This window comes from Brachyistius frenatus, unplaced genomic scaffold (assembly GCF_029030835.1).
Source record: "Brachyistius frenatus isolate BFR_SWC_R1_liver_20210118 unplaced genomic scaffold, ASM2903083v1 Contig_124, whole genome shotgun sequence".
Lineage (NCBI taxonomy): Eukaryota > Metazoa > Chordata > Actinopteri > Embiotocidae > Brachyistius > Brachyistius frenatus.
In genome coordinates this window covers 920,474-934,447 of record NW_027210723.1, presented here as the reverse complement: position 1 = coordinate 934,447, position 13,974 = coordinate 920,474, and the positions used below count along the sequence as shown (strand labels likewise).

The 13,974-nt window shown below is 38.1% G+C and overlaps 1 protein-coding gene across 1 annotated transcript in view; it reads left to right on the top strand.

Moving 5' to 3' along the window:
* lmbrd1 (LMBR1 domain containing 1) overlaps nucleotides 1–13,974 on the top strand; it is a 56,865-nt gene that overhangs the window by 39,817 nt on the left and 3,074 nt on the right. The window contains exons 13-14 of the mRNA XM_069713989.1: nucleotides 28–177; nucleotides 2,041–2,116. Of these exons, the coding sequence (XP_069570090.1) occupies nucleotides 28–177; nucleotides 2,041–2,116 (226 nt within the window). The remainder of the gene's footprint in view (nucleotides 1–27; nucleotides 178–2,040; nucleotides 2,117–13,974) is intronic.

The following is a 13,974-nucleotide window of genomic DNA, read 5'->3' as shown; positions in this document are numbered from 1 at the left end:
TAACTGCACAATGTTCTTCTTTTTCAGCTGTACAAAATAAGACCCAAAAGAACTCGTCCCCAGGCTCTCCTCTTCCTCTGTATGATCCTTCTCTTGATTGTCCTGCACACCAGCTACATGATCTACAGCCTGGCCCCACAATATGTCATGTATGGCAGCCAGAAATATCTCGTACAGGTGAGGAAAAAAATCATGCACATTTCCATGCGCTTCCAAGTTTTCAGTTTCCTTGACGAGAGCTGGCTTTAAGGATGGGTTTCTAACGATGGCAGCGTCGGTTAGTCAGTGGGTTCAAACCACTTTGGTCCAGCTCGGTGTCGGCAGCAGCATGGTCTCTACAGGCTGGAAGCGGAGCTTTTAGACTCTTGTTCGTTTTGAATTCTGTCTATCCGTATTAGACTATGTGGCTTCCGCTGTGTGTGGATCTGTTGTTTGACAGTCTACCCTTCGTGTGATCTGCTGTAGCGCTGCTCTCTCTCTCTATGTGTGGGTGTGTGCATGTGGTTTAGATGCACCCTTGTGTTTACGCTCTGTCTGAAAAAGTCTTTTAAACAACATCATTTAAATGAACCATGGTATTGTTTTGCTGGAACATCCTCCTGTTAAATGAGAGAAAAGAACCCTTTTAAAACCAGCTCCATATGACTCACAGGTTAAACATGGCTTATTCCTATCTGCTGCCTTTTCACCTCCAGTATTTGATTACTTTTTCTCTCTGTGCCATTCGTACCAGCCGAGTATTTACAGTGTAGCCTAGATATAATGGGTATTTAGGGCAGGGCGATATCACCTAAAATCAATATCATGAATTGTCACATTTACCTCTGATACAAGTGGGATTTAAATCAAATGATGTGACAGATGTGATTGGATGATTTAAAAAAAAAAAAAAAGTGGGTGGGACTTCTATGGAGAAATGACAAGCTTAGAGGGTGCGGAGGATTAGCTATGGTGGATCCCGTTGGGCGCGGGTCTGTCACGTCACATTTTAGACTCCACTGGTGGGATTGTTTTAGAAATGAACCATATTCTCGGCCCGATTTTGTCATTTTTCCTCAAATTTTGAGGGTTTTTTTTTTTTTTTTTTTTTGTGGGGCAAGTAGGTTACATAGTTAAATGGGTTATTTTGTTGGTCTATTTTGTGTTGATTGTTGTTATTTCCTACTTTGTGCTGTAGCCAAAGTTAATAGAGATGGCTGAGTTGTAGTTGTTAGTTCACATACGTGCCTATTAGCAGGAGGAAAACACATGTCTTTCCCTACTTAATATAGTTATATTTTGGAAATTGCCTTGATTCTTTATGCTGATCTGCTCTGTACTGCTTGACACCTCTTCTTCGTCAAAAGTAGACTAGACATGTTTTTTTAAGGGAGCGGAAGACATTCACATCCGGGACAGCTCTGAAATACGCTGGGGCTCATCTGGTGGAATCACAACTTGAATGGCTGCAATCAGCTCTGGTGGCTGTATAGCAGCAGGAATACGACGTAGACGTTTCTGCTGGAATTGAGCATCCAGTTACGAAAATATATCAGGCCTCGACCACATTCTTTGTTTTTGGTTTTATCAGATGAAATCCAAACAACCTTCTTCTTCTGACTGGGATACTGCTTTGCGTTTTATATATTGGACGGATCACGTGTCATGAGGTTCAATTTATGTAACTGCATTGGAGTGCAGGACCTTAAACTTTTTTTTTACATTCTTCTAAGTGAACACAAGCTTTTAAATGACTGTAAATTACATTCTACCTACCTGTAGCTATATAACTAAATTAAAAACGTATTTAGGTATTACCCTGTTACGATCAGAATTATGTTTATTTATTCTATTTGATAGACGTACTAGCATCCTTTTGTTGCCAAAACATACTGAGATTACTTTTCAGAATTTAAAATAAATATACTGAATAGTTTGAGATAAAGACTATAATATTATAGTTTTATAGATTATGATTATGTTCCATCTTCTTATGCAGCCTAAGTAGTTTCTATTGTTGCTCTGCTGAACACTTACACGACTCTTGTGTTTTTTGATCAGATGCCCTCACCAGATCCTACATCGGGGAATGCTACTTTTGGCACCACTAGGATATGTGATGCAGACGCGCCCGAGGGTAAGTTTGTCATCTCTGCCAGCACAGTAAGGTAGCACTGGTCCAACAGTGAGATGTTGGAAGATCTTACAGCACCGCATCAAACATTTATTCTGTACGAGTTGAGTCTATCCTAAAAGAAAAGAAGGCAAGTGTGCAACCCGACCATCTAATGTGGAACACTGTTCAGTAATCTGTATTAGCATTCATTATTCATTAGAGCGAATAATACCACGGACAAACATTTACTAATGCAGTACGTGGTCTCTTGTTGTCCCCATGCCAACACTTATTACAGCACATTAGCCACGAAAACAGCAATGTGTGAATGTATGTCATACCAGTGAGCTTTATCTTGAAAATGTATTCATTTGGCTAATGCTCAAGTCAGTCTATTGTGGTGGAGGAGGGGATACTGTTTTTAGGGTACAAAGCCATGTAAACTGTATCATAACATGTATTTATGATATAAGAGACGATCTATAGAGCTAGTTGGAAACTCTGTTTGTCTGTCAATCCTTTCGTACATCCGTGCTATCTGTCAAGTATCTATCTATGAGTGATTACATCATACAAAAGACTCAACATAAGCAGGCATACAATTAAATAATATAACCAAGATCATACAAATGCTTGATCCTTCATCATACCTCACATATCTGCTGTATTATCCCCACTGCAACCACTTGTACCTCAGGCTGACTTTTAGACATGGTGAAGTCATCTGTAATAACAGGTCTATGAGTGTTTGGACTCTTGTGTATGTTTGTTTTTGTTACCAGAGGTCTATTAGTGCACTGGATCATTATTTTTTCACTCAAATGAATCCATGTTGCGGCATAAATGCTTTCCCCAAAGACACTGAATTGCAATGCAATTAGAGTAACTAATGAATGTTGATGAGTTTAAATGTCGAGTACATAATAAAAAAAGAAAAGAAAAAGATAAGGTAATCTAAAAACAGTTTAGTGAGAGTGGTTAATTCTTAGATTCAAGCATATGTCATAATACTTTCCATACATATATCTTGTAAATGATTGTAGTATAGTTTAGGTTGTTCTATGCAGGAACTCTGTAGGTCTAATAGGTAATTTGTGTTTTTGTTGAGTTTCTTTTTGTTTTTTAGTGTCTTTGTTTTTTTTTGGTGTATTGTGCATCAAATTCATTTTAATCTCGAGGATATGGTCAGATCTAGCCCGGTATTACCAGACACTAATTTACTGTGTAATGTGCATAGCTTTCGGGGTAATTTTGAAACTGTTGGAGTCTTTAACCCATCAGCACTGACCACCATATGATGTATGTTGTGTGCGAGCTGTAAACAACAGACTCCCCCAATGTGAGCAGAGTGCAAAGCCATGTTGGTAAAAATGTTCAATGCAGTCTTTTTTTTTAAGGCTTCAATTCCTCAATATTTGCTGGCGTTGGTTATCGCGCTTCATCTAGCTGCCGTTATTGGAACTACATTTAAAAACAAAAGCTTGACTTCTACTTCATCGCAGTCAGTTGCCCCCACAGGTCGCTGATTGATCGTCCTTCAGAGTAGCTGATAAAACCTTCATGTGGACACGGTTTCCAGACTATCATCACTGCAAAACCTAAAGCTTTGTACAATGGCAGGCGGAGCCAGGCTTTGTCAGAGCTATTAAATACGAAAATGTAAGAAAAAAAAAGAAAGAAAAAAAACAGATTTATCTTATACCTTATATAAAACTTTTAAATAGTATTAAATTGCATTTACACTTCCTAGTAGAGTATGTTGTGCTTTCTATAAGAAGCTGAAAAAAATTACAAGACAAAATCCTCTTAAAAATGGCACTTATGTTTTTCCATCCAGTTTGTTGTTTGTTTCTTTATATATTTATCCCGCTGTATTGATAGTGATATTATTCATAGCATCCATAGATCAAGAGAAGCATGTGAATCTGGACCTGTTGCAGGAAAGTTTGGGATAAGGTGTATGCCTGAATCCAGCCAAGATGTTAGAGATAGCCATTATTGACTTGGTTTTCCTCAAAATTATTAACTTTATCTAACAGCATTGGAAATGCAGAGACAGGTCGAGGCAGGCAGAAAATAGGAAGATAAAGTAGAGGCAGGAGAGTAACTGCAGAGATTAAAGGCAATATATTATTTGTTTACAATAATCTGATATGGAGATGCCTTCATTTACCTTCTTACCGATGCGTTTACATCCATTTTACACATTTTAACGGACAGGCTTTGAGGAATTTATATTGAATGACCCATGTGGCTTGAATAACCAATACATCGGATTGTAAATTACCACGAGATTTATCAAAAAGGAAGTCGCTGCTTGTTGTCATATTTGTTGCAGTTATAGTATAGCAAGAGGTCGACATACTGTCAGATGTAAATGTAGATGTATACAAGATATTGCTGAATTTGAACAGATAGTGTCAAATGTTTTTTTTCCTCGTAACATATTACTCTCCTCAGTACAGAAAAAAACATACACTTCACTGAACACTTGCTAATACCTAATTAGTCAAGACATTATTTATTTATATCTGTCCATCTATCTAGGATGTTGCCTATACAGAAAAAAGCCTTATAGGATCCTAAATTTGTGGATTTTTCATTGTTTATATACAGGACAACAAAATATAGTTTGTATGATTTTTCTCTTGAAAGGAAGAGCTGAGAAATGTACCTCTTGTTTTTGAGTGCTATTGTTACTGAAACTAAATCCACTGAAGTCCCTGTGGTGACGTGACACCTGCGAATTGATGGACTCTTTTCTCGTCTAAATAGGGTGAGGTGAACAAACTCAATCAAGAAACAACCAGAAGTCGTAACCACATTCTGTTGGCCTTTCAGCAGTGGCTTTAGTTCATTGTTGGTGTCTGTATCGGGGTTATATGGACAGGATAGAGGTGCTGATAGACTGATGTGTTTGACATTTGAAACAGAGGTGTGCCTGTTTGAATCAGTGCCGCCTTGTATAACGGGCAGTAGGTACAGTAGTTGTTGCTATTTTTGTGGCCAGAGCTTTGAAGCTAGGATGAAGCATATTTAAAAACTGATTGGGCAGAATAACTTAACAGTCATGATCAATTAAATTACTTCATCTTATCAAACATTAAAGCAGTGGTATTTGAAATATCTAACTGAAAAAGGTCAATAGCTGCTTCTCATATGAGCAAATGGTGTGGAAAAGTGTTTTAGGTAGTGCATATTACAGATATTGGACACACTAAACTACTTAAAAATACTATAATTTGTAAATTAAATAAATAAAATGCACCAAAAGACAGATGAAGTTTCTTTTTTTTAAATGAAGTCATGTAACTTTGGATATACAAACCTTTATCACAATATTTTTCCACATAATGTATATAGAGGACCAATTTTATATTAAAAGATAACAACCAGTTACCACAGTTTCAAATAAAATATGAAATGAAATATTGTAAACATTATTTATTATTTTGGTTGCCTTTATCACATTGATTGTGTTTCATAGGGTTGCTTTCAATTAATCTTGTTATATTCCTAATGGCAATAATGCCAATATATAGTAATTCCATAAATGTACATTCCCCCAGCAATAATTCTGTTTACATGACTATTAAGGCAGTATTGTGGTAATTAATTGGCTTTTCTTTGTTTAATTTTTCTTTTTTATAGTTTGTTGCCTTTCCCATAACTATTGCAATCAACCCGAACAGATTCAGATATGATTCTGCAACACTTTTAATATTGTTTTCTGTGGAGTAAAATCTGCATTGTATCTAACTATCAGAGAAGTTATAGATATATGTGTGTCTGAAGTCAAATGGTCACATCAGTTTGTGTCCAAGTATTGTTAATTGTGGGATTTGTTAATGCACCAGACGTTTTGGAGCTCCTCAGCTGGTATGCTTAAGGTGCCAGAGTGACTTGGCCAGCAGGAGTTTTGCTTCCTCTTTTGACCAGCTCAGAGAAACAGATCCTGTTTTGGCCTTATTTGAAATGGCTCCTGCTTTCACAACAGCCGTTACACCACCTACCACGAGGAGGAGGAAGTGTCAAGCAGAGACAACACATGCGACCGAGCGAGAATACAATCAGACACTCATCAACTGATACAGTGTACAAGTAACAGGTTTAAGATTTTATTTGTATGGTGAAAGAAAAAAAAAACCCAACTCTCTGTCTTGATTTACATAAAGCAGGTTTATTCATAAGGATAGATTATCCCATCGCTATTAGATATGCAGTGTTGGCTGCAGCTGTGAAAAGGTTGATCAGAGATGTTGGAAGGATCCAGTGTCTACACGCTGAGCAGTCAAAAAACCAGTGCATCCAGTTGTCTGCTCAATTTAGATAGATAGATAGATACTTTATTAATCGCAAAGGGAATTTTGTTTCCCCTCTACAGCAGCATATACAGAGCAATGCAATAAAAATGATAGAATAAAAAGGTAGTAAAAAATATTAAATGTAATTTTTTTTTTTAAAATGCACATTATATCCAAATGAAAATAGAATAATATTAAACTAAACAACATTGTAACGAATTAAACAAACAAACAAACAACAGTTTTTTTTATTCGAGTGTCACAATAAACAAAAATGATCTTAAGATAAAATAGATTCCGTATTAAAGACAAAAATGACAAATTTGGTTTTTCATAAATAAAATATAATACAACACTACATCTCAATGTGTACGATATGCAGAGGTAGACGCAATAAACAACATTTACTCTTGTTTACAGTACCAAAGTCAATTTTTTGATTGTAAGTATTTGAAAAAATACATAAGTAATAAAACACAATGTAAAATGATGTTAAAAAAAATGTGAGAATGCAACAAACGGAGAAGTCGACAATCAGCTGCCACTGTAGTGAAGAAGCTAATGGTTTGTTTAGCCGCAGGAAGGAAGAGCTCCATGTCAGAGAGGAGACGCTCCCGACCCATCAGCTCTCATGCTGTAATTGATACGATAGTCGTGTTCGAGAGGAAGTGCATCTCTTCTGCAAAGGAGACGAGAGCAGGCGGCGGCAGCGGGGGCAGAGACAAACAGCTGCGGTCAAGACAGACAGTTTCCAAAAGACTTCATTGTCGCTACGGAAAGTCACAGAAACACTGACGCTCTGTCACATCGGCTCCCGCTTGAATGCATTAAACCAGTCTTGTTACCTTTTAGCTGTTTAGTAGTTTTTATTATGTAATCCTGTATGACGGCGAGCCTATTAAAATACTATACAGGCAATCTGATTGCCATGACACATATTTTGGTTTGACCTCCATATTGTATTTTACAAGCAAGTTTAGTTGGCTTAAATTTTTTATGAGGCACCACCATAGCATGACCACACCGCTGCTCGATAGCCAGGCAACAGGAAGACATCCAAAACACAACTCGGTAATCAAAAGACACAGGGAGAGGAAGACAAAAATACATGACTATAGTTTTCCATTATTGACCTGTTACATTGTTTGTCTGTTAGCTAAAGGTTTGTGTTGCTTCATGACACTTCAAGACTTACATTAGTACTGTATTATTGTGATCGATTGTAGTGTATTATCTGAAATATAAGGTGACTATTCAACTTGTCTTTATACCAGTAAAAGTCACTATCCACCACACAACAATTATTCAGTTAAACAGTTTTGCTAACTTCAGAATCTCCCAATTCAACAAAACATTAGAAATGTCTTTAAATCAGCTGGTAGGTCACGTAAGAGCCAGGCCATTTCCCATACACTGGCTGCAAAGTGCTCCCTGTGGAGAAGCATCAGCGCTCAGTTGGGTATCACTTAAAACAACTTCATGATGTACTATTCTTACCTTATATGCACTTTATTTTCTAGTCTAAATGTGCTCTTCAATATAATAGGTCTAAAAGACATTAGTACCACACTATAATAAAATCTTTTTCTTTATAACACTTTAAACAGTGTTATTCATGCCGTTGTACCTAGGAAGAAAAAAACAAACAGCACGGCCACAAACATGGATATGAATTGATATATCCAGCTCCTCTCGGTGGATGTTAACGGTAAGAATGACAATACTCTTTGGTTGAAAATTGCATCATCGCCCAGACAGGCTCAGGAAGGGCATCACTTTGTAATAACCCCGAGTATGACACTGGATCAAAAGACAGCTGAGGCAAAAGAGGGTAGAAGTCAAGCTGGTGACTGATTGGCCTATCGGTCACAGTGGGGTAATGACACTAACATCTTGGTGAGCAGGTGCTCAGTGCCAAGCTCTCCATTATCTACTTTAAGGTCATTACCATGTCATTACTCATTTACTCAGCATAATGGAAATGAAGCCTCAGGAATTAGCTGTTGTGGCTCCAGACAACCTGAACCCTAAAGTTCTCTTCAGAAACTCGTTTAGCACAAAGTATAAAGGTGTTTCAGGTAAATACGAGTGTTTTTCTTTCTTCTGTTGTGCATTGTTGTAAATCTGGTGCAATAGTGATGCAGCTTTTTTCTTCCTTTTAGTCCATTTAATTTTATATTCATAGTATCTCTCAGGCCACTGACACAAACTTGAACTCTTGCAGCACTAAAATTGTCCAAGTTTGATTTAGTACATTCTGGCTTCAGCATGAGAGGAGGTTGCTCTGTTAAATTATTCTCGCTACAATGACGATGCTGCTTCTTCTGATAGGGCGGGGGGGGGGGGGGCTACACCTAGCATCTGCCCCCGTCAATAACGGTGTTAGGTTTTGTTGTTGTTTTTTGTGTACTATCCTCATGTGATAATCTACATTTTTAATGTTTTTCTTATTGACAGTCTGTTCGTTGTTAGGGATCGTTATCATGTCGATAATCCATCAGACCTATTTAGATAGACCTCTGTCTGAAGATGTATCTGTCCATCTCTAATCTCATCTACAGTCTGTAATTAACTGTCCCTGACTCTTGTTTATTGCCGTCAATGTTAACACCTTTATGATCAATTCAGTAACCCCTTCATTATTGGTTACGTTTGTTCCCTTGACAGTTAAACTGATCATTTTAATGACTTCCTGTCCTGCACTTCTGACTCAGTTTCTTTACACAACCAAATGTTTCTGTGGAGTTAAATCTGCATTAGATTCTCTGACTAACCCTGTGTATTGTGCGTACATAAAGTAAAGAAAACCCAGATATGTCAAAAGCAATAACTCTTCTCGTAGAATTGCAGCTCAAAAACGTATATAAAAAAAACACCTTTGTGCAGCAGGGAAAGTTTATTTCACACTTCATATCAAAAAAAAAATCCAACCCCAGGTTTTGCTTTTGACCCAGTTGCTCAATTTACCAATGAACGCCCTTCGGGTCATTGCTCCAGATCATTTTCTTGTCCATTTTCACCAATAAGGTCAACCCTATCAAAGACAAAATTATAGCAGTTCAAGCTGAATTTCAACCCCAATCTGGTGTCCAGTTTTTATTTTGGAAGGCATATCATATTATTTCTATATTGAATCGCAGAGATGAAACTTCTAACACATAGGAGTGTTTTCACACGATAGACTGCTGTCTGTTTCCTAGCAACTTGCCAGTTTCCACAGCATTGTTTTAAAGAGCTTCAGGGGAAAGATGGTCGCAATTTTACGAGTTACTTCTGAGATGTCAGGTGCCCAAGCAATTTTCAACGGGAGACTCCCTCAACCCCAACACAAATTAATAGTAATTTTCTTTGCATCAAGGGGATCATAATCAATTTGCATTCAAATGGAAGGTGCCAATCAAAAGGTATTCTCCTGAAAGAAAAATGTCCATCTTGTAATCCACAGACTCCCCATCACCTTTTATTGGAAGTTTCGTTTTTAAAGAATATCTGTTTGCTTGATATTATGCTGAAAGCGGCCCAGGATCACGCCAAAGTGTGTCATACACCCGTCAGTCCATTAGAGGATACCACGTCGGTGTCATGTTTTGCCTCGCCTAAAGTACACGCATGTAAAAGCAGGATCAAAGAAAGAGGTAATGTGACACAGTACAAAGAGTGATAAAGTCAGAGTAGAGAGGATGGGATGAGTGGTTGGATAGAACAAAGACGGGATCTTTTACCCGGGAAACCGGTGTTGGAATAGAAAGCAAAAGTCAGCAATAATTTCTTTAAGGTAACGTAAGTCAGGTACAAAAAGTAACGTATTTACCTTATGTAACTTATGTTAAGTAACCTACATGACGTACGGAACATTACTTGCATAAAGAAACTTATTTTGACCCAAACCATGATCAGTTCCTAAACCTAACTACATGGTTTTTGGTGCCTAAACCGAATACGCCGTCGATTTCACACCTACTGTAGGCGAAGTAATACGTGACACTGACATGGTGTCCTCTAGTGGACAGATGTATGACACAGCTGTCTAATCAATATTTTTAAGTAAACCTACTGTACACTATCTGCTTAGTAGATAAACATAGGCACTATCTGTTGATAACAGTAGAGCCTTTAACAGCCAACTAATTCTCTCAGGAGTTGGAGGAGAACAAAAAAACAGCTAAAAGGGGGATGAATATTCAATCTGATGAGTAACAATCAGCTGATGTTGCTTTGTGTCCGCTAAATGCGTTAATATGCGATTGTTTATTGCTTACATGTTCAGCTTAACAACTTTATCAGAGGATAATATGTCAGTGCTGTGTTTACAGTAAAACATTACATCGGTGAGTACTGTTTATATGTTATAGAACCAACAGTGATAGAAAACAAGAACCACATTGTAAACAGGTGCAATTTTCTCTTCTGGCTTCCTGTCGGTTTGATGAGTGGTTTTAGGAAAAGTTAGATTAGGTTACCTCTATGTATGCTGTCTTTTGTGTGCGAGTCTAGAGATCTTGAGCAATGCTCAAATTGATTTTATACTGCAAAAAGATGCTTTTGGTGAACATCCAAGGGCAACACTAATGTGAGAAGCCAGAGATTTGAAAATAGTTCTGTTGAAGGAACATCAGCATCCTCAAAGGACACTGGAATGAAAGTGCTGCACTACTTTTTTTTTTAGATGGAAAGCAAGTAAAAGCTCACAGTGTTGGTACACGAGCGCATGCTGATAGAGGGGCTTTCAAAGGAACACAATGTGTGTATGTGTGTGTGCAGGGTCTTATGTTTGTGTTTGAATGTAGAGATGAAAGTTATGCATAATGCATCATGCTACACGGGGCAGCACTCACCCGGGTATCATGAGTAAAGGTGAAATTACCTGCACTTGCACACTGCCCCACACTCTTATCGGAGAACGGTAATGATTTCAAGGTGAAGCTGGTCAGTGGTGTACATGATAATATATTTAGGCAGACCACTGTTGAGAACCATCTGGAGGTCCCAGTCTGAGCTCTGTGATGCAGGTAAGCAGCTGGAGAGCTACAGATGGCTGGGGTAGTGGAGGAAAAAAAGAGTGGGGTCACAGAGATGAAGAAAGACTTGCCTCTTCTATTATCTGTTGATCCTGGTGTTGTAAAAAGCTGATTGTTGTTACACCCAGAGAACTCCCGTGGGTCTGCTCTATCGCATCTTTATTATAGATGAAACGGCTCAGACTTGGATATTCCTTCTTTTAAAATTCAGCGCTCAGGAGGGGGAAAGCTTTTCAAAGTGTCGGCTTTAATGAATAAATTCTAAACCACACTGAGTTATTGCTGTGCACCTTGATGTCATGTAGCTTCGTATAAGTCTGATTGTGCTGCTCATAGGGTTCGAGTCGGTGTGAGGAGCTGTGTAAGAAACAGTGTGATAGGAGCAGCTCAGCAGGGCTAGCGTTAATGCTCCAGATGGCTCTCTAACATAGCCAGAGAGCGCATTTTGTCTTCACTTGAGCTTTGTGGACTTCCTCTCCTGCCTTGCTCCGTTTAAACATACAAGTCTTATTAGGGGTGTATTTACATATTCGTCTTTCTTATTGCTTCGGTATGCATGGCTAAGCTGCTTAATACATGTGATCTGAAGGAAAGCACTTTTCTTTTTTTCCCCTCCCCTTTCTTTCTCTTGTTTTCACACAAAAACAATGTGAGTACTGAGGAGAGACCCAGACATTGCACGCATATCATTGGCACTTTCCACATCTGACGTCTTCAGCTTTTCCCATGCCTGCCAATACCCATTCATGCACATAAAGGAGAATGACTCAGCTTAAGAATTCTTATATTATTCCTTCTGTCTATGCCAGTCAGATCAATAGCAGTATCAGTTCTTTCAAAACTGGAGAGCTGAAGCTCAAAGGTGATGTCACCAGCATAAAGCCCAGAGCTGCTGCACTCACAAAGAAAGAAATTGGATTTTATAAGCAGTAAGTGAGTTTCTTTCCTCAGGTTTTTGAATTTGACATGTTTTATATTCATGATCACGGTGCTCAGTCAATAATGATTGAGCTGCCTTCAGTCACAGCAGCCAAATGTCCTTTGAGAAAACTCTGCAGAGTTGAGCTATACTTACCTTACCTTTACCAAGGCTGGTATGAAAGGTGCTCGTCGGAAAACAGTTACATTAGAAGTGTCAAGTTCAAATTGGCTCATTAAGTAGATTGTATAACATTTAACTTTTTACTCCTTTCAATTTAGAATTTAAATAATTTATGTACACTCAGGCTTGCTTTAAATCCAGGCCAAGACATTAATGTTCTGCGCTGACTTTGACGCAACTTTAAATACTGGTCGTTAATCATCTTACCCTCTGTCATGTCATGTTTTTTTCTCTTTTTCTTTTTATGCCTCTTCATCGGCGACAACAGTGGCCGGAGGTTTTACATTTTCAAATTGTTTGTCCGTCCATCTGTTCAATTCTCAAGAACGCGATATCCCGGGAACACCTCGAGGGAATTTCTTCAAATTTGGCACAAATGTTCAGTTGGACTCGAGGACGAACTGATGATAATTTGTTGGTCAAAATTCAAAGGTCACTGTGGCCTCACGAAAGTCGTTTGTGGCTATAATTCAAGATTTCATATACACAAATTATGCCAAAATTGATTAAAAAAAAAAAAAATTTATAGGATGAGATTATAAAGTGATGACATTTTATATCCAAAAGGTGAAAGTTCACTTTACTATTACTTTACTATTCAACACCATAACTCGGGAACAGAAGAGGAAATTGTTGCCATATTTCACAGTCGGTCGAATACTGAATTGGTGGCACAAATCTTGGATGTCTAAATTGAAACTGTGTTGATTGTAGAGGTATTCTGTAGCTATCATAGCTTTGTTGCAGCAACATTTATATTTTAAGCATTGTCTACTTTCAGTCATCTTTATTGGCTAGGCATGTGAACACATACAAGGACTCCTTCAAATTCTTTACTACATATATCATATTAGCCTGGATCGACATGGACGTAAACTGCAACTTAACTGTTTGGTGGACACACGCAACCTCTTATGGATAATTCCAGTTCATTATCAGTAAACTTCATAGAATGTACAATAAACGGTAAACAAAAAAATGTTTTTGTGTGGGCACACTTCGCCTTTAAAACAGCTCCCATTCTCTGAGAAACACTTGCACATAATGTTTCAAGGTACTTGGCAGGTTCTTTGTTTGAAGTATCTTGGAAAAGCTTTCTGTGTGTCCTCTGTCTCTTTACGTTATCCAAGGCTGACAACATTGTGAAAACATCAGGGCTATGATTCAGAAATCCTTGTTCATGTTATTACTGAAAATAATGTTGTATGACTGGCTGGAAGTATGGGACCAATCTGAAGTGTGACTTTTGCACAGTACTGTATATCGACAGGATCTTGCTGAATGTTCTGGAGGACTGTGACCAATTTATTCTTGCACAGTACATATATGTCACGAATTTTATTTGATATCTGATCTTTCCGACTCAATCCGGAGAGCTTGAGAGGGTTGCACGTGTGTTTGAACTCACCTCACCTCACTTCATCACAGAATTGGGGCAACATGCATAACACATAA